Raw genomic sequence first — 21,592 nt, 5'->3', positions numbered from 1 at the left:
AACACTTTCAGAAATGAACAAAAGAAACTACCTCATAGGCAGCATATATTTCTGTATTAAAGCCAATCTCCTCGCCGTTTTCATTGGTGTCAAAACCCCTAGATCCTTTCCAAAACACATACCTATTGCAAGCAAAACCACGACTGACTTGACTATTTCAAGTGAAAAAAAAAAAAAAATTCAACACAAGAAATTTTATGAAGTTGGTTACTAGTTTAAATTTAGTACACTAACCTCCACTGAGCTCTTTTACAACCATAAGATCAACCCGTCGGCTGCTTCTCTTTTCAAAAAAGAAGATCTGAGGAGTGCAGTTCAAAGATTTAGGAATTAGGGTTATAAGAGTAAAAACAAAGACGTAGTTTTCAAGTTCAGTTCGTTCCGGAGTCCGAAACAAAACCGAACCAATCGATTTCGGTTTGGTTTTTTTTGTTTGATTCGGCGTTCAGTTTGATTTTTTCCGGATTTCATTTTTCGGTTTTTCGAACTACCCCTAATAAATACAAGTATTTGTAAGGCATAAGAAGTAGAAGTTGTGACACACTCCGACCAAAATCAAGACGTGACGGGCGGGGTGTGCCAAGTTGTTTGAAGTATAATATTAAATTTTGACTTGTGAACTCATTTTAAGTGCCTTCTTTAAGAGTTTGTTAATTGTCTATGTCGTAGGCTCGTACTAAAAGCAATATTCTTAAGGTTTTCATGCATCGCCTTGCACTATGAGATAGTGGATTCTATCTATTACTATCTATTTATTTTATTTTCAACTATATTCCCACCATGTTTCTCCCTGTATCAGTTGGTACTAGAGATTGAGTTCTTACGGTTTTCAAGTCTCTTCTTGATCTATGTATTAGTTAGTAAAGATTTATTATTAAATGACTTATATACTCTAATATAAAATGACTATTCAGTCTCCATAAATTAAAAATAATAATAATTAATTTCTAAATATACCCCAAACTATTTTCATTGTGTATATTTGTCACACCCCACCCTTGATTTTAAAGATAGTTTTGGGTTTTTATTTAAAAATTGTTTTTAGGGCCTTAATAGGTGTGCCCAGGGGGGCCACCTTGTTTTTGTGTCCCCCAAGCTCTCTTTATCCTTTATCTATCCTTCTTGACTCTCTCTGCAACCTCTTCTCCCGAGCACTTCACACACACACACACGCAAGCACCCAATACCTCCAGCGAGCACCATCAACCACCACCCAGACCCCCTTGTCGCGACCCCGGACCACCAAGGTTGTCCTCCTCCTTCCCCTCTCACGGGACAGTGACACCGTCACTGTTCAAAGTGTGCTCAAGCGAACCCCAACATAGGTGAGCTTCGAAACCACTCTAAAACTTGCCCTTTTTATCCTCATAATTCATTTCTAATCGTATCTGTGTGTTTTGGTCGTCGAAACTACGAAGAAACATGTCAGGGAGACTTTCTCAGATTCCGACGAGGAACCCGTCACTTTCAAGCCAATTTCCGGCCAAACCACGACGGGTTGGCCGGCATGCAAGGTATTAATCTCTTTGTCTCGCTGAGTACAACTTTCTTTTTTGTTTCACCCAATTTCGTTGAGTATTGAAGAAGTTATATTCTTTTAAATCTTACCCAGTTTTCGGCGACCTACTCGGCTTTCAAGGTGTTTTCCGGCCAAACCACGGCGAGTTAGACGTCGTGCGAGGAACCATTCTCTTAGTTTTATCGAGAACTATGATTTCCATTTTTGAATCACTCGATTTCGTTGAATATTGACAAAGTTATGAACGTTTAAAGTTTGTCTAAAATTCCAGCCGAATTCCAACCTTCTTCTTTCCTCGAATCCAGCGACCCACAGTCCAGTAAGCCCAGGCCATTTGGGCTGTTTAGAACTCGGGCTTTAGGCCCATTAAACCTAACCCTTTTTTTTTCTTTTTTTATTTTTTTCCTAAAACCCAAAAGGCCTTGGGCCATCTTGGTTAGGGCCTTAGGCCCATTCCCTCTAAAACCCAAAACCCAAACCCTTTTTAATTATTAAACCCCAAAGCCCTTTGAGGCCAAAACCCTAGGCCCAATCCGTGTCCCTTTAACCCTTTACCCTAGGCCTTTGGGCTGGCCTACCAAGCCCAGCAGCAAGCCCAGCCCAACCTGGTGGAATATTCCGAGGAATATATTCTCTGGAATATTCTTATGTTGATTTTTGGAAAATTTAACCGGGACTCTTCTTAGAGTAATTCGACATCCTGAATCCGTTTATGAAGTCCATTTTCCCAAATTCAAGCGTTTGAGCATAGTTTTATTAATTGTACCCTTTATGTGCTTAGGTGCAATTAATAACGGCGGTTCCGTTATTCCTTTTGGCACGGCTTTGCACCAACGGTGTACGGTGAGTGTACCCCTTCTAAAAATAAATGTTTTAATAGTAGAAATGCATACATGGAAAAGCATGATTTAATGATTATGTTTTATGAAACGTTTCATGAGATAACATGCTTATTGAGGCTAGTTTGAATTATTACTATTTTTCCTATAACCCATGTTCTTTATAGGATATCTGATGGATGACGATATAATATTTAGAACATGTTTTGAACACTTCTTTATAGTATAGATGATGGATGACTTTATACTATGAAGATGTTTTTCAAATATATGTATATTCAATGGTTTTGTACTTACATAATGGTCCCTATTCTGCTACGAGGTGAGGGATAGATTCCGTCACGGGCGAGATTACGGTGTTGGCATAGGGCCTGAAGGTGATTTTCCTCTGGCGAATTGGCACAAAGACAGGGAGCTGGCACGGGGCCTGAATGTGATTTTACTCTGGCAATTGGCATAGGGACGGGGAGCTGGCATGGGACCTGGTGGGATATTGGACATTCACTAGTGATTACGATATATATGAGTTATGTTTTGAGACATTGCACGGCATGCTAGGTTTCAGAAAACCTATTTTATTTATCATGCTATATGTGTTTTCATAAAACTTGGGGGTTAGTATGTTGATAACTGTTAATATATATATATATATATATCAACTTGGTCTACTCATGTTTGTTTTACGCCCCCTTTAAGACTTAGAATCGAGGCATATAATCCCCCTGTCAAGGCACTTCCGCATCGGCACCTTCGAGTCCTCTCGGTGTAGGACCCATTCCTTTGCTCATTCCATTTTATATTAATTCTTTTTAGTATTTAGAATTAGTTGTATGCTCTGAACATGTTCCTCATTTGCACATTAATTATATTTAAATTCCTTTTATCTTATTCATATTTTAGTCCTCATGCATTCAATAAATGGCTTTCGTCACCCTCGAATGTCGGCCAGCATGTGCTTATCTTGGTGTTCGAGGAATATCGGGATCGGGGGCGTGTCAATATTCTTCTTCTCCAAACTCTCAAAGTCACTTCCCCTCCCCCTCCCCCACCCCCCACCGCCCCCCACCCCCACATCAATGTTGAACAAAACCCTAACCACTTAAAGTATAAATACGTAATTTTCAAATCTTGACAAAAAGAAAATAATTTATTTTTCTTCCAAAAGGAGATTTCGAATTCATCTTTAGATCTCATTCTCACAAAACAAAACAAGACAAGGAGGAGTAATAGTATTGAGATATGAAGCATCAATAATACAATATTGTCAGTCTATTATCTCAAAATAATTCCATTCTTGATCTATGTTATGGAGCTCAAAAAAGTGAAGAAATTGATGTTTAACCATAAAACCAATTAGCAATATAGGGAGTAACTCAATTTACTTATGAGCTCATGCAAAGTCCCTGCTCCCATCAAATTTGGGATTCACTCTTAGCATGTCCGTCACGTGTGGTCAATTTTCAAACCTAATACGTAAACAACATAACTATTGATGTGGAGCAAAGACAATCTGCTATGATACCGTAAAGAAGTTGAGGTTTCATCATAAAACTAATTGGCAATATGGAGAATAACCCAATTTACTTATAATCTCATACAAAATTCTTTCTTTCATCAATGTGGAATTCACTCTTAACAGAAATGATGGGTTTTAGTTTAGTTAGTTAGACCGAGTGTTGTTTTTCATTCACTGTTCGTTTTATAGCAGTTTATGTCTTTCATCCTCTAAGGCAATCCTTATGTAGTAGTGTTGTTGAAGGCGCACAAACTAAGGGTGGGCAAACGGGTCTAGGACCCACGGGTTGGGGTGAGTGCTCGCAGTTTGGGATGGGTAAAGGACAGGTCCAAAATTTCATAACACCAAATGGGGCTGGGCGGGGCGGGTATACGAATTTAATGGGGCTGGGCGATTCTTAAAATAGAAATGAACGGGCCTTCGGCCCAGCCCATTTCTAGCATGTCCTGTGTTCAATTTATTATTGTTTTATGACTCATATCACATCCCACTTTCTCTCTATCTCCTTAACCCATGCCACCCCCACTTCCCTCTGTCTCCCTTTAACCCATCCTTCTGTCTATCTCTACCCACATCATCTCTCTTTCCCAACCAAACAAAATCATGTGCATATCTCTTACCTCTCTCATTCATATCAGATATGATATTTTCTTTCTTTTTTTTTCTTTGAAAAACACCAACAACACTCATGCCTCTCATCAACAATCACAAAGTCATCGTCCATCCTTCCATTTCTACCTTCGAAACCCTAAGGCCGCAACTCTCTCTTTCAAACACTCAACTTTTAGCCCCTATTTCTCCACATATCCGTAACTCTACGAGCTCAGATCCGAAACCCAGAACCCACCACCACCAAACCTGCAACCCCCACACCTTGGATCTGGGAAATTAAAACCCAGAGACTTCCAAACTCGAGCTTGAGAAATCAAACCCAGAATCTTCGAAGCCATAGACGTGACATACACCAACCCATCGTCTGAGCAAACTGATCTGGGAAATAAAAGTTGAACCTTTTGACCCAAAAAAAAAAATTTTGTGTCGAGTTTGGAGCTCGAATTGTCACCGTCGATGGTCGTTCCTTCTTGTTTTCTGTTTGGCTACTGAGAAAATAGAATTTCCGTGGTGCATTGGGTTTATGGTTTTGCCAGATTTGGAAACGGCACGGCAAGCGGATGTGGATCTTGATGTTGGAGACTGAGTCAAAGATTTGGAGGATGACATGTCCGGGAGGCTATCAAAACAAGAAAAAAAAAAAAGGACCCATGGACTAGTCTCGAACCGGCCCGTTTGAAACAAGCAGGGCTAGGTTCGATTTTAGTGATCAAATTTGCAATACCTAGACCAGCCCATCCTATTTCCTTTATAAGCGAGTCCGGTCTGGTCCCTTCAAATTTGAGCCCGGCCCGGCCGTGCCCACCCATAGCACAAACTACTGAGAAGGGAACATAACAAACCCCAAATTATGGAATACACAAGGTTGATGTAGAGATTGAGGTGTATATTAGGTGTAGAGTGTGAGGTATGAGTAGTAGGGAAAAATACGCGAGAGGTACTAAAACAAATTTTAATTGAAAAAATAAATGCGCATGTATTCAGTATGGATAAGCATTACCCATTCAGTATATTTATTCAACGACGTGAGGTGTAAATAAAATAACTCTCAAATAAATTAAAATACTTTTATTGTACCAAATGAGTTGGCGTGCTATATCAAAAATGCCACAATAAATTTATAAAAATGCATTCTCCTTAATATTACTTTTTATTCACACGATAACAAATTAAATGTCACGTGGGCTTTAAAATTACAAATGGCGGATTCAAATAACTTTTCCTTTTCAAAATTAGCATGCAAACATTTATATATTTCCGACATGCTTCTTTCCCTTGATCTAACCTATGTATATGTATTTGTCATTACCATTTACTTAACCTGTACTACTCGATTTAAAGTGAAATTTTCTTTGGAGTATCCTGCCACGCCCTAAAGCATAATGGTAATGCTTGACCCCTGCTCTCAAATTCTCCCTTGTAGCATTATTGTTTTCTTGTCTCTCTCTAACTGTTTCTTGAGATTTTACACATTTTATGTAGTTTTGAAATTTCAAGTTCCTTCTAAATTTCAAGTCCTTTTGCTCTGTCGAAAATTTAACTTCTTTTTGTAGACTACTGTGATGGTGTGCAAACTTCTTTTAGTCATGACCGTCTTCCTAGAGATCTTTTCAGTGGCTTGTGTTCAGGCTTCATCCCCAAGAAAGCCCCAGTATGCACTAGTTGGTATGCTGTTGGCTCTTCTGGCTACAGTCACCTTCATCTCCGCGCTCATTTGCCAAGGTAGAATGGAGAGGGTTGAATTTCGGAGGAGGTGGTTTTATTATCCACGCCCCTCTCACAGGCCTTTCATTACTTATATGGATGCATGCGCAGTACTTAGTTGCATCTGCATGTTCATTTGCCCGATGGTTCATTATGTTTGCTACATTCGGCATGTTGTAAATCCTATAAAGCCATCTCTTTACTCTGGCATCATTATGATTTATCTGCATGCTTCAAGGGCATATAAGATGCGAAAAGAAATGAGAGCCGCGCGGAACACAAGGATACAGAATATAGAAGACCCTGAGGAGATGAATAAACTCTGAGTAGCCACACAGATGTGTTTATTTGTGGTTATGTTCCTGTTTGTATAAGAAAATTAGTAATCCAATTCTATTTGCAGTATGTAATAAGTTTTGCACAAACTGCTAATGTGCTTAAAAATTAAAGGTAAAGAATAATGAGTCAATGAGATTTAATTTTTATATGTTCAATTCATTTACACATCATCACATGGAATGCGAACTCTTCCAAATCCAATTCTCCATCAGAAATCTTAAGCAAAAGAAAAACTCAGTCAAAAATCCTCTCCCCAGTTGAGAAGACTAAACTCTAGTGAGATGAAAATCACCATGAACAACTCTTCGGATTCGAAAGATCCAAATGTGAGCAGATTTAGCAGCTTCAAGAAGCTTCCTTTTGAATCAACCCCAATTATGCCAGCCAACGTTCCAGCGTGCTAGACACTCCTATCACAATCCCCTGCATAGCTTGGAGCAAGGGTAACAATTAAAAGAACAAATCGCTGCTCAAATGTAAGTTCTACAAAATTAAGTTTGAGGTGAAGAATATTGTTGCGGTGGACTGGGGAGAGTCCAAGCGCTTCCTGGAGGCAGTCACAGACAAGAGCCGTCACTCCAAGTGAAAAGTTGAAAACCCACATAACTTTTGCCAAGTAACTCAGAGAGAGCGTATCTTCAAATGATCTCTTCACCCAGACATACTATAATCAATGGGACAAGTACCCAGCTTAAACCTTGTTCTTTTCCAACTTCTTGCCTTTCGTAAGGAGAAGAAAATCTCTTCACCCTGTCGTTGTTAGCCCCTTCTTTGATAACTCAAGCTTTTGAGGTTATTAGTTGTCTAACATGTTATCATAGTATTCAGAGTGTAGGCAGATAGGGCTACACTCTGAATACTTCTCCATGCCGAATATTTAAGCTTTGAGGGCTAGTGATTGTCTACACGGTTACACCTTCTGGCTTATAGGCGAACCTTGTACCTCACTAATTACTACTGCCTCCCACTAGCTTAAAACAATTCAACCATGCCATTGTTCTAAAGAGTGACTCGTACAAAAGAGAAGCAAACTCATGACCCCTTCACCAAGACCAATTGGAAATCCATTTGCCCAAGTTGCTCTCTTTCCCTTGTTCGAAGTATTCTCATCAGAAGAATTAATTAAGGAACTAGCTTTGCCTCACCCCCATTCTTTCTTTTGAGTTTTGCGCACTCTAGCTAGCTTTACTTTAGGGACTGGTCATTTTTCCTTTTTCCAAATTTATATATTCAATTCTTGTTCCCTTTTTTTTCTCTCTTTTAATTAATGTATCTTTTTTAATTGATCGGTAGCTAGAAAAAATAGATAAAGTGCAGAGGGACAACAGTGGCCACATGAACTTTTCACTTTTATTCTTGCTTTGAGTTTGGTGGGCATTCCTTATATATCTAAATCTTGCTTTAGCAAGACAGATTTGTGCTTTTGGTTTGCCCAAATTGTTTCTCTGTCAGAATTCCAAAGGTTTTTCTTCTTCTTTATGTTTTCTGAATGAAAGTGTCCTTGAATGTCAAGCTTCTTATGATTATTTCTTTTGGCATTTTGTTTCGATATACAAAACTTGGTGAGGTTCTCAGTCTTAGTACCACAATGAATCTAGTTTGGCTTGTGTCGATACTCCTCATCTGCAGACAAGGCTCCATAGAAGCGGACTCAAGACCTGCTGTCGTGAATGTTGGCGCAATGTTTGCAGCGGGCAGCATCAACGGAAGAGTCTTAAAGATTGCCATTGAGGCGGCTAGGAACGATGTCAATTCTGATCCAAGCATTCTTCATAAAACTAAATTATCCATATCTTTTCATAATTCCAACTACAGCGGATTTCTTGGACTCATTGGAGGTAAATTTTTTTTTTTTTGGCTATGTGTTTTTACTACAAAAATTCTCTCAGCAGTATGCGCATCAGTATTTATACTTATGTTGTCGAAACTGCATTAATCTCGTGTACTTGAATTTGTACGTTGTTCTTATTTCTTTGTTGATCACAGCGTTAAAGTACATGGAGTCTGATACATTTGCTATAATTGGTCCACAAAATTCTGTGATGGCTCATATCCTCTCACATCTTGCCAATGAGCTACGTGTCCCGTTATTGTCAGTCACGGCGCTGGACCCCACCCTAGCAAGTCTGCAGTACCCTTTCTTTGTTCAAACTGCACCGAATGATCAATTCCAGATGGCTGCTATTGCAGACATTGTTAGTTATTTCGGTTGGTCAGAGGTAGTTGCGATTTTCACAGACGATGACAACAGCCGAAATGGTGTTGCTGCATTAGGTGAGAAACTTGCAGAAAAACGCCACAAGATTTCATACAAGGCAGTACTTCCACCTGACCCGGAACCAACTCGAGAAGATGTAAAAAATCTGTTGATAAAGGTTCGAATGATGGGGTCTCGAGTGATCGTTATACACACATTCTCCACATCTGGTCTCCTGGTTTTTGATGTTGCTAAAGAACTTGGGATGATGGAGAGTGGATATGTTTGGATAGCCGCAACTTGGCTGTCTACTGTTTTAGATTCAACTTCACCTCTTTCTTCGAAAACTGCCAGCTCCATCCAAGGTGCTCTGACTCTTCGTCCACACACGCCAGATTCTAAGCAAAAAAGGGATTTCATATCGAGGTGGAACGAGTTGAGTAATGGCTCTATCGGGTTGAACCCTTACGGTCTGTATGCCTATGATACAGTTTGGATGCTTGCCCGTGCTATAGATTTGCTTTTGGAACAAGGAAGCAGCATTGCCTTTTCCAACATTACTAGTACAGGACCTATTGGCGGTCTTAAAGGAGGGGCTTTGAACCTGGGTGCATTGAGCATTTTTCAGGGTGGGAAACAGTTGCTGGACAATATTTTGCGTACAAATACAACCGGTCTGACTGGTCGGGTAGCATTTCATCCAGATAGATCGCCATTGAATCCTTCATATGAAATCATTAACACAATCACAAATGGATATCAAAGAATTGGATACTGGTCTAACTACTCTGGTATATCTCTTGTTGCCCCTGAGAAATTATCCAACCGGTCTAATGCGAACCAACGTTTGGACACTGTTATATGGCCCGGAGGGACAACAGTTAAGCCTCGGGGATGGGTTTTTCCAAACAATGGGGAGAAATTGAGAATTGGAGTGCCAAATCGAGTCAGCTTTCAAGGCTTTGTGTCACATACAAGTGGTACTGATGTAGTTGAAGGATACTGCATTGATATATTCATTGCAGCCATAAATTTACTTCCTTATGCAGTTCCATATAAGTTTGTTCTGTTTGGTGATGGCCTTAAGAACCCTAGCTACAACGAGCTCGTAAACATGGTTGCTTCAGGTGTAAGTAACCTTCAATTATTTCCTCACACTATTTTTCTCTATTTGCATGCCCCTTGTTTATTCCTGACCTTTGGATTGAATAAATCTATAGATTATAAGGGACATAAATAAAGAGGGGCATGCGGAAATCATTTTCCCTTGACTTATTTTGGCACAGAAAATAATGGTAAGCACAAAGTTTCCAAATTTGCATCTGATTTGGACCTTTGTTCTGCAGAAGTTTGATGCTGCGGTAGGTGACATTGCAATCGTCACTAACCGGACGAAGATTGTGGATTTCACTCAGCCGTATATAGAGTCGGGGCTAGTTGTGGTGGCTCCAGTTAGGGATTCGAATTCAGCTTGGGTATTCTTAAAGCCATTTTCTTCATCAATGTGGGGTGTAACGGCATCCTTCTTCCTAATCATTGGATTAGTGATATGGATTCTTGAACATAGAATAAACGATGAGTTCCGAGGTCCTCCTAGGAACCAGATTGTCACAATTTTATGGTAAATACTTTGTAACTTTAACATTCCGACACAGATTTCGCATATAGATACTGATTTATAGAGACTGATTTGCAGTGGCATGAAAAATTGTAGACTCATCTGCCTTCATTCTGTTGTTTTTCAGGTTTAGCTTCTCTACTATGTTTTTTGCTCACAGTAAGTTCAATTTTGGCCATTATATTGTGTTCTTACCAAGAACTTGATAGCAAGTTTTAAAGATCAATCTTTGAACTTTCAGGAGAGAACATCGTCAGCACGCTAGGCCGCATGGTGCTGATCATCTGGCTTTTTGTAGTTCTAGTGATCAACTCAAGCTACACGGCTAGCCTGACATCAATGCTCACAGTACAACAACTATCATCTCCCATCACCAGCATCGATACCTTGATAACTAGCACAGAACCTATAGGATTCCAAATCGGATCTTTTGCTCAGAACTATTTGGTTGAGCAGCTCGACATCCCAAAGTCCAGACTAGTTCCTCTTGGCTCGCCAGAAGCTTATGCAACCGCGCTTAAGGACAAAAGTGTTGCTGCTGTGGTTGACGAAAGAGCATATATAGAACTCTTCCTCTCAGAAAACTGCAAGTTCTCAATTAGGGGGGCAGAATTCACCAAAAGTGGGTGGGGATTTGTAAGTACCTCAACATAACTAGTTTTGGTCTTAAATTGCTTAATCCGCCCGAAAACTAATACCTTTTGTTTTGAATTTTTCTCTTGTCGAATAGTCTAACATGTTATACGTTATCATACTTCAATCTAGACCACTAAATCAAGTGAAATCTTGTTTGGATGTTTAGGTCATATTTTCAGTTTGACAACATAACATGTCAAATATGTAAGACCGATCATTTAACTGTTTCGAATCATACATGTTTTTTTTTTTTTAGGCATTTCCAAGAGACTCTCCTTTCGCAATTGACATGTCAACTGCCATCCTCACTCTATCTGAAAATGGTGATCTCCAGAAAATTTATAACAAATGGCTCTCCAGAAAGATTTGTGCTTCAGAGAGCTCCAGCATCGTATCCGACCAGCTTCAACTACAAAGCTTCTGGGGGCTATTCCTTATCGCCGGCATTGTATCTTTTATTGCTCTACTCATTTACTTGTTTACCACGCTACACCAGTACAAACGCCATACCCCCGAAGCTGAAGATCAAGCCCAACCTTCGAGCCAAGAAAACATCAACTCTCACTCTACCTTAACACACCTCCTCATGTTCTTGTCCTTCGTCGACAAAAAGGTAGACAAATCGAAGAAAAATAAGTCGAAAAGAAAGCGCAACGAAAGCGTAGTACCAAATGGTCCAAATGTGATTGAAAATGAAGATGATCAATCAGTAAGGAATGCTTCCAAGAGAATACAGATCGACAACCCTCAAGAGGTGCGTAATGCTGACAATGACATTTGGCTAACTCGTTAATTAAACATGATTACGTAGTTAATTATATCGTGTTTTTCTGACCAAGAAAGAATCATATCATATTTTGTCTTTTACTCCCTTGTACTAATTTAAAGAAAAATTGATCATCAAACTTGGTAATGTATTGTCATATTTCATTTTTCAATAATACATTGCTATTTCGTTTATATACACTTTATTTGATTAATTTGGTCATGAAATGGAATGTTGATATGTTATTGCTGTTGTTAGATTATTACCAACAATTTATACATACTTGATATCAGTACATTTATAACAAGAGAAATATTAGGGGCCCTCTCAAAAGTGGAATTCTTCATGAATTATCTATCATCTCATGTTTTTATTATAATGTTGGCACGATAATTGACGTTAAACCGTGAGAACTCTTTCATAATTGGGACTTTCTATAGACAATTTGTCAGCTCACAGGTCAACATTATAAAACATTATATTAAAAACATGAGATGCCGACACTAAACCACATCATTGATTAACATAAAAGTTAACGATCAAGCTAAAGTGAGAGAAGAAAAAAATAATGTTTCGAGAACAGAAAAATGAAATGCATTAAAAAAAACTTTTTTTTCTTAGAAAAATGCTTTCTCAAAAGTGAGACTCTCTATAAACTATCTATCATTTTACAATTTAACGTTATTTCTTGTATCAACATTATAAAACATTGTACTAAAACAAAAGTCGGAAAGTCACTTCTGGATGAGTCATCCTAGCATTTCCATTTTTTTTTTATTTTGACAGGAGCCGAAAAGTATGAAATTTGGAAAATTGAGAAACTGGAGGAAAATTAGAAATAAAAAAAATGAAGTGTCTTTTCAATTTCTCTTTGCAGTGGTTATGTCACTACCTATCCCCACGCCCAGCCCATATATTTCATCCAAAAACCCAAATCCCTGCAATTTTCCTCCGTCCTAAAACACCACCCCACCACCCCCCCCAAAACACTCCCTCAGCTGCTCCCTCGGCCTAGCAATGGCGATCTGCCACCAATCTCCGTTCAAGCTCTTCACCGCCATCCCATCACAATCATCGAAGCCCAAACCCCTCCACCTCCGATGCAATTTCTCCCTCCCCTCCCGACCCCCCCTCACCTTCACCGAGCCCGAACCCGTCTTCACCTCCGTCAAGGCCTTCGCCCCAGCAACCGTCGCCAATCTAGGCCCGGGATTCGACTTCTTGGGCTGCGCCGTCGATGGCCTCGGCGACTTCGTCTCCCTCACCATCGACCCCCAGGTCTCGCCTGGCGAGATCTCCATTTCCGAGATCTCCGGTGACCACAACTCCAAAAAGCTCAGCAGAAACCCTCTCTCGAACTGCGCCGGAATCGCCGCCATAGAAGTCATGAAGATGCTTGGAGTTCGATCGGTAGGCCTTTCCCTCACTCTGGAAAAGGGGTTGCCTTTGGGCTCCGGGCTCGGATCCAGCGCGGCGAGCGCGGCGGCGGGTGCGGTTGCGGTCAACGAGATTTTTGGCGGGAAATTGGGGATAGAGGAATTGGTGATCGCGGGGCTAAAATCGGAGGAGAAGGTGTCTGGCTACCACGCCGATAACATAGCTCCGGCGATTATGGGAGGGTTCGTGTTGATTCGGAGCTACGAACCGTTGGATTTGATTCCGTTAGTCTTTCCGGATGGTAAAGAATTGTTTTTTGTGTTGGCAACGCCGGAGTTTGAAGCTCCGACGAAGAAGATGAGGGCGGCTCTGCCGGCGGAGGTCGGGATGGCCCACCACGTCTGGAATTCGAGCCAGGCTGGGGCGCTGGTGGCGGCGGTGCTGCAGGGGGACGTGCCAGGGCTTGGCAGGGCCTTGTCGAGCGATAAGATAGTGGAGCCGCGGCGGGCCCCTCTGATCCCCGGCATGGACGCGGTTAAAAAGGCGGCGATCGAGGGCGGAGCATTCGGGTGCACAATAAGCGGGGCGGGGCCCACTGCGGTGGCGGTCACGGATGATCCCGAGAAAGGAAAGGTGATCGGAGAAAGAATGGTGGCGGCATTTCTAAAGGAAGGGAAGTTGAAGGCGGCGGCGAGTGTGAGTAGACTCGACCGGGTTGGTGCCAGGCTTGTCAGCACCATTCCGAGATAGAAGTATCATTAAACTAAGAGCTAGTCGGTTTTAAAATGATTGGAGGGAGAGTTTGTTTTGTTGGGTGAGGATTTTAGGTGGTTTTGTAAACAAATGTACTAGGAAGGAAGGTGGCTTCTGTGTTTGTGTTGCATTTTGTATTCACATAAAACTTGTGAAATGCGTAATGAAGTGTTTTGAATAAGCACTAAGTTTTGGCTCTCCCACATTATCGATGTGGTTGGCTCTCTTGTGTCATCTTCGTTGCATGGGTTTAGAACCAAAGCGATTTCCGCACTCTTTTTTCCATTTTGTGTTGTTCTTTTATTCCGGTTGAAAATAAATAGAGTGCGGAAATTATTTTTCTTGATAAATGCTCTAAAGTAGTCTACTTTAGAGTTGGATTTGGATGTTTGAACTCACAGTTGGTGGTTAAGGGTTCCAGCTGGTCTTTAAATGCTCAATGATTTTCTACCTTGTGTCGGTCCTTTAAATCCTCTCTTTTGGGAACTTGTTATTCATCATTCTCTCATGGCTTTCCATTGCAGGTTTATCACCGGAAAAACTCCCCTTCTTACTCCGTTCTTTTGCATCTTAACCTTCATCATTGTCCTCATCACTCCATTCTTGAGCATCTTAACCCTTGTCGTTGTCATGATCGTCCGCCCGGTGCTGTGGCTTGCTGCATTGTTCGACCGTCACATGGCCAGATCTAGCGCTTCCACGCCTCAGCCTCCCAACCCCTTGCCTGACCAAGGACTCGATGAAATGATTATATGTTCGCTTCCTAACGTCCCGTATAATGCAGAAGCGGATGCAAGACTAGCAGAATGTGCAATCTGCTTGATGGAGTTTGTGGATGGAGATGTCACAAGGGTGTTGCCTCAGTGTGGTCACGGATTCCATGTGAGTTGTGTTGATAGGTGGCTGAGGTGCCACTCTTCGTGCCCATCTTGTCGCCGCGGTGTGGTTGGGGAAGAGGGGTGTTACAAATGAAGTTGGTATCGAGCTCATGGATTCGGAGTTTGGAGCTCTGAACAGATCATGTAAAATGGCCTGAATCATTAACAGTTTCATTCAAGCCGCTGCAATTTTCATTCAATTCGAAGCAAATGTAAAATTTCGACATGTAAACTAGTAAAGCAATCGCCTTTCCCATGAAGTTATCCCACAATTTTCGTTCCGAAGAGATTGGACATTGAACTCTAGTCATTTTAATCAGGTATAACAAATGGGGGATAATTATACAATAACCCCTTCCGTAAGGATCAATCGTACCAATTCCAAAACAAGTAAAGAAAATGTAGATTCGATGCAAAACTAGGAAGATTAAACAGCTTTCAAAACTTTTAACCCACTATGGATCAAGTTAATTGTTCTTGGCAGCTGCAGCCTGCTTTGCACCAACAGAGAAAAACTCGGTAATCACTTCAAGGGGCATGCCTTTGGTCTCGGGAACTTTCAAGAAAACAAAGATAAACGCTATGACGCACACAACTGCGTACATGCCAAAAACACCAGCAAGGCCAACAGATTTGAGCATCACCGGAAGTGAGTAGGTGACAATGATATCACCAATCCAGAATGTGAGGGCGCAGATGGCAATGCAGAGGCCTCGAACTCTGGTGGGAAAGATTTCTGCACAGAGTATGTTGGGGATCGGACCAAACCCCATAACAAAGAAACAGAAGTAGAGCACAACGCTGACAGTCGAAACTGATGCATTTACAACACTTCCCATATTCACAAGACCTCCGAGGACTAGGATGACCAGAGACACTATCAGGACAGGGATTGTGCCGAGCAGCAAACTCCTGAATTAAGAATGGTTCCAAATTGTTAAATTAGACAATACACAAATTTAACATTGAAAACTTAACCAAACATAAATGATGCTAAACATCTTATTTTGAGGATCACGAAATCGTGCATGCTAATGCAAACGAAAAATTACGAAGCAGTAAGTGTTCAGTTGGCCATTCGAGCAAGATGTCAAGATATAACCAAAAGAATATATTTACCTTCTGCCGGCTAAATCCATGAGCCTCATGGCAATGGCTATGCTAGGAAGCATCAGCAAGGTTGTTACTGCACTGATAAGCAGAGATGCAGAAGCTGAACTAATGCCCAAGTTCGAAAGAAGAACCCCAACGCCCGCCTGCTCAAGAATTTGAGGCGTGTAGTAGAGAACCCCGTTTATGCCAGAAAACTGCATGAAAAAGAAAAAAACATAAAAAGTTGGAATCATTATAACACAAAAATTAATGGAGGTTTCTCAGTAAATGAATTTTCATTACCTGCTGAAGTATCTGAATTCCCACCCCAACAACCAAAGCATGCTTGACTCCGGGTTCGAAAAGGTCACTCCAACTTGGTCCTTTTGCAGGAGTTGCAGCTGGGTTAATCATTGCCGGTCCAACCGGATGCTGATTCATAAGCTCACGTGAATAAAGAGCCGGTTCACTCACCAAAGCAGCAGCCTGGAAGAACTGACCATCGTTCAGTGCATCACCACCAGGTATCGAAACAATAGATCCACGACGAGACGCAGCATCACCCTCCTGGTGTAAATAAATTCTTTTAAACCCTCCTTCCTTGTGTCCATCTTGGCCTTCTCTCTCACACCATTTCCACGCCAGCTGCCAACCGCCACCAATCCCCGTGCTACTAGCTCCCTCTCCACCAATGAGACTGCTGTTTCTTATGCTAGCAAGGCTTCCATGTGGAGGTGGGCCAATGTCTTTTTCAAGGCTTGTTGCCTGACGTGAGATCAATGGACTCTGCAAATTGCCATCAGAATCACCACCAGCTGCATCAGATGCATAACCCTCTCCTTCTCTGGCAAGGCTTTCCTCATCCCACTCTTCGTGTCTAGGCTGATTCCCTCCCACACTAAACATGCTGCCAAAGTGCGGAAAAAGCATACTTCCCTTACTTCCTGTATCGGGGAGCTTCTCATGTACACTGCCAAAGAGAGAGACAAGAGGATCAACAATACCGCTTTGATTTACCATGCTTGCATGTCGAGACACAAGTCCAAGAGTGCTTTGCCCAGTTACAGGTCTGGCAACCCAGGATTGTCCTTGTTCAGGCCCATATAATCTGATTTTATCCTTTTCAGTGGATAAATCGTGATCATCAGCGAGGTCATCCTCTGGGCCAATTATGTACTCCTCAAAAGATGTTTCACCCCCAACTCCAAGACCCTCAACAAGTAAAGCCATTTCACCTGTTGGTCAAATAAGGATCAAACACCATTCAAACAATGCAGGATTGCAAATGAAATAGTTAGTTTAGGGAAGCAAATATCACATACTTTCCTACTAACAAAGATTATGCAATCTGAAGTAAGAACAGTAGAACAAAGCAACTTTATGCTTGCTCGAAAAAGGTTTGGTAGTGTTACGGCTAAAAAGAATGCACAAAGGACTTTAACTCGAAGGACATAACGACCCAGAAGTACTGGATTCTCTTCCGGATAGAATGAAAATGCAGTCCTTTAAACATGACGACTCCAATTAAAAACTGACCTTTGAAACAAACCACTGGTTCTCTGATTTAATTTTTGAAAGTTTTACTATTTAGGTTGAACTAAAAATGACTTTACTAATAGTGACTAAATATTCAAAGATATCAGAATAAAATCACTAACCAGCAACATCTTCTCTTCCACGCAGCCTCTGTAGAACTTGTTTGGCCTCAAGCATCCGTCCCTTACTCACAAGCCATCGTGGAGACTCAGGCAAGAAGAACACAGTCAATACAAAATAAACAAGAGAAGGAATAGAGAGAACACCAAGCATCAACCTCCAACTTGGCGACTCTGTCAACGACATCCCAAAAACCATGCAATATGACAAGAACATCCCACCGGAGCCAGTAAACTGCGGAAGGGTATTCAACGATCCCCTTATCTCAGGCGGGGCTGTCTCAGATATATAAAGTGGTACCAAGGTAACTGCCAAACCAATCCCAAATCCATCTAAAAGGCGCGCCAAGAGAAGGATATAAACATTGGGAGACCACAGCATTACAATACCACTAAGAAAGTAAAGGACAGAAGAGATTATAAGCATAGGACGGCGGCCTAGCCAGTCTGCTACGGCTCCAGAACAAAATGTAACCACAGTTGCGCCTATAAGCGACATGGCCACAATCAGCCCTTCCACGGCGGGTTCACTTTCCAAGTTGAATTCCCTCTTTATGTACAAAACAGAAGCTGCAGGAAAAACCGAAAAGTTCACTCATAAACACAATCAAGCACCAAAATCGCATAAGCTTAACTTATAATCCAAACTTCTCAAAGAAAAATCGAATCATAGACCGCAAATGAAGTAAACTTCAGGCTAGACCGATGAAGTAAACTCTATTATAAACCAGGACAAATCTAAAGAACCAATCTTTGAATCATCTACGTAGACAATTTTCCTCAATCTTAAAAGCATCAAACTTTCAAATGTTGAAAAAAAGACAGACATAAAGCTCTTGATACTAAATAGTTAGAGATTTACCTGCGATAGTGGCGTTGTCCCATCCTTGCAACAAGTTACCAATTGCAGCAGCAACAGCAACAAGAACAGCTCCACTCATTTTTCCACTCAAAAATCTAAACCAATTGGAACCCTCTTCACAAAATCTCACCAAAATCCAACCAATCGAATAAAAAAAAAAAAACAAAAACCCAGATCAAATATCAACGAATCGAACCAGTTCTCGACCACCCAGTTCAGCAATCCTAGCAACAAAGTGACCCCATTGCATAAAACAACACAAAAATCAAACACAAAGGAAAAACATGGGCAAACCCACAAGACAAGAACAAAAGGTGGGGGTTTTACCAGATTGATGGTGTGTTTGTTCTGTTGTGTTTGTCTCCGAATGCAACGACGCCGTCAAAAGTTCGAGACTTTTGAGTCTTTGCAGATGATATTTTCACTCTTTTTCTATAATTTCCTCGAAAACGAAACGCAGATTATTTAAAAAAAATAAAACAAAATCCTATTCGGTGAGAGAAAAGGTACTAAAGGAGAAGCCGACAAGGAGAAAACAGAGGTAAGCAGTTTCGGAAACAAAGGTGGTAATGGAGAAGAAGACAAGGAGAAAACAGAGTTAAGCAGTTTTAGGAACAGAGTGGTGGCTGTTGGACACCTGGCCCTTTCCTCCTCTCCTGACCCTGCACGTCACTTCCCTCCCTGCTCAGCCTCCTGTGACATGTTCCATCATCCTCTAAACCCAACTTTATCTCGAGTTCAGATTATCAATCTCTAACTCTGATTAGATTAGAATATCGCTCGAACGAATGAAAACTAAGTGGATTAGAATTTCGCTCCAAGGAATGACAAGCCAATGAACAGAGATGCTCTGTTTTCTTTGAGAAATAAAGAAGAAGAGAATCTGAGAGAACTGATGGGGTTTTCGGAGGAGAGAAAACTAACCAAGTGAACCAAGGCCGTCTAGGTTAAGGAAATAAAAAGAAAAAAACTTAAAGAATTTGCTAAAAATAAAGAACTTGGTAAAAAAATTAAAAGAATTTCTTAACAAATGGCCTGCAAGCTCAGCACAGCACAGCGCAGAGCACAAACAGCACCAACCCAGCTCAGCTCTTGAATATTCCCACCACCAATTAATGAAATTATTAGCTAGTGGACAAGAAGAATAAACAAATAAATCAAATCAGAAAGCAGATGTTTAATAATTTAATTGGGATTTGTTTGTGTATATTGCAGAGTCCTTGTTTGTGTTGGAGATGTATTAAGTTTAATTAATCTTGTATTAGGAAAAGAAGAAGCACTAAACCAAAAACAATGATTGGGAGGTGAAGTAATCGAATCGAATCGAATCGAAGCGGATCGGATCGGATCGGATTGTATTTACCTTGTTGTAATGGAACACGAGTAACTAGAGGACGAGGAGTCCACAAGTCAGTGTAGTTCCAATTGGCGGGGCACCTCCTGCTTTTGGGATGGCTCAAAGTTGTCTTTGCTTCTTTTTTCTTACCTTTGAGTGAAAAAAAATTTTATTCTAGATTTTTATCACAAATTCTCTCTTAAAAATTGATCTAACATTTTGGTCCTTTTAGTTCAAAACGGATCCTTTTTCATCCTTGCAGTTCTTTACCGCACATTAATTTGATCTTTCCGTTGGAATTTTGTTATAAAATTTGTTAGTTTGATTATGTTGCACACAAATAAGACCCACTGCTTCAATAATATCATTAGATATGAAATACACAGTAAATAAATAAATTATGAAGTGTTTTAAAGTTTTAAAATCCATTGAAAACATAATATAATAATTGAATTTTGAGTGTGCCAAAATAACTTAACATTTGGGTCTAATAATATAGTAGTGGAGGTAGTTTTCGTCATGCATAAGATCAGCCATTATTAGAGACTGTTTTGATTACCAGGGGAAACATCATAAATGTGGAAGTTGAACAAGACTCTTTCTTTTAGTAATTTTCGTTTGGATGTTGTTTCTAACTTTTCAAGTTTGGAGACTAGCTTGGGGTCTCTTTATATAACCATATTCGTTTATTTTTTTCACTACAAATAAATGTATAATGATTTGCATTTGCCTAATTTTTTGCAAGAATAATGTATATATGATGTTCTAAAAAAAATATGTTTGGTAGTTAAAATACATTACAAAGCGGCAGACCCCACAAAAACTTGTGCCAAAAGTTGTATAAAAGAAGTAGTGCCACAAATCCGTCTTCTTTATTTATTTATATACGGTTCAATCATTCGTACACTAGAAGCAAAACAAGATCCTTTCTATTCTAAAGACAATGAGGAAGAGGTTATGGAGCCTGAAGTTTCATACCTTAATGCAATCAGACGCTTTATTGTACTTAGCTCAATGCACTAGATCGGACATATCCTTTATTGTTAATCTTTTGCCAAGATATAGCAATGCGCCAACATGCAGACACTAGATTGGTGTTAAAGACATTTTTCGTTACCTCAAAGGTACTAAGGACTTAAGCTTGTCCTATCACTATGCATCCTCCAGTAGGGACGTCGCTCCCTGGGATTTCGTGTTGATTCTCACCTTGTTGGTTATGTTGATGCAGGTTCTGTACAAGGCAATTTCTCAAATGGGTTATGTATTTACAGTTAGAGACACCGCAATCTCTTGGACGTCAACCAAACAGACCTTAGTTGCGACTTCTTCTAACCATGCTGAAATTCTTGCCTACATGAAGCTACACGTGAATGCTTCTAGCTGAGAGCCTTAATGGAGCATATCCGAAGCATTGGCGGACTTTCTTCTGTCAAAGAAGACAACACCACGGATATTGCGCCGAAATTCTTATTTTCACATCAGCAACAAAAACATGAAAAGATTAAAGTTAAGCAAATCCGTCCCTAGGACAACCTTGCCAACCCCTTTACGAAATCACTACCAAAGTCTACTTTTTAGAAACTTGTACAAAAAATTAATATGTGTAATTATCTCATATGAATTGCTTGTAGTTCTCATTGAAAGCTTTGTCAAACTTATGAAGCCTGTAAACCTAAAACTGAAAACCCAACGCGTTGGAACCAGCTCACTCCGTGAACCAAAATTTTTATTTTCAGAAACACACCCCTGACGGTTGACGGAAGACCGTCTCCGTTTAGCCACCTTTCTCTTAATTAAAGTTGAATTTAATTACGAATGTGCCACTGCACATTCAACCCAAAACCGAATTTTTTAATTTTTTTTTTAGTATATCAATAATTTTACATTAAAGAG

General features: G+C 40.5%; 4 protein-coding genes across 4 annotated transcripts; 3 read left to right on the top strand and 1 right to left on the bottom strand.

The window, feature by feature from the left end:
• Positions 1-8,117: 8,117 nt before the first annotated feature.
• Positions 8,118-11,773, top strand: LOC137722247 (glutamate receptor 3.2-like). Its single transcript, XM_068461208.1, has 6 exons — positions 8,118-8,367; positions 8,516-9,855; positions 10,073-10,347; positions 10,472-10,503; positions 10,586-10,980; positions 11,237-11,773. Exons 1-6 carry the CDS (start codon positions 8,118-8,120, stop codon positions 11,771-11,773), a joined length of 2,829 nt encoding a protein of 942 aa, XP_068317309.1.
• A 958-nt stretch (positions 11,774-12,731) lies between these two features.
• LOC137725127 (homoserine kinase-like) lies at positions 12,732-14,064 on the top strand. The gene has a single exon (XM_068463716.1). It carries the CDS (start codon positions 12,764-12,766, stop codon positions 13,871-13,873), a length of 1,110 nt encoding a protein of 369 aa, XP_068319817.1. The 5' UTR covers positions 12,732-12,763; the 3' UTR covers positions 13,874-14,064.
• A 139-nt stretch (positions 14,065-14,203) lies between these two features.
• On the top strand, positions 14,204-14,881 carry LOC137725128 (RING-H2 finger protein ATL80-like). Its single transcript, XM_068463717.1, has one exon. The coding sequence runs from the start codon at positions 14,309-14,311 to the stop codon at positions 14,846-14,848; it is 540 nt and encodes a 179-aa protein (XP_068319818.1). The 5' UTR covers positions 14,204-14,308; the 3' UTR covers positions 14,849-14,881.
• A 53-nt stretch (positions 14,882-14,934) lies between these two features.
• LOC137725126 (monosaccharide-sensing protein 2-like) lies at positions 14,935-19,633 on the bottom strand. The gene is made up of 6 exons (XM_068463715.1): positions 18,691-19,633; positions 18,364-18,587; positions 17,505-18,071; positions 16,150-17,081; positions 15,874-16,061; positions 14,935-15,666 (listed from the first exon to the last, which is right to left on the bottom strand). Exons 2-6 carry the CDS (start codon positions 18,440-18,442, stop codon positions 15,222-15,224), a joined length of 2,211 nt encoding a protein of 736 aa, XP_068319816.1. The 5' UTR covers positions 18,443-18,587; positions 18,691-19,633; the 3' UTR covers positions 14,935-15,221.
• Between the last annotated feature and the right edge of the window lie 1,959 nt (positions 19,634-21,592).

This window comes from Pyrus communis, chromosome 2 (genome assembly GCF_963583255.1).
Source record: "Pyrus communis chromosome 2, drPyrComm1.1, whole genome shotgun sequence".
Classification (NCBI taxonomy): domain Eukaryota; kingdom Viridiplantae; phylum Streptophyta; class Magnoliopsida; order Rosales; family Rosaceae; genus Pyrus; species Pyrus communis.
This window is presented reverse-complemented; position numbering and strand designations above follow the sequence as displayed.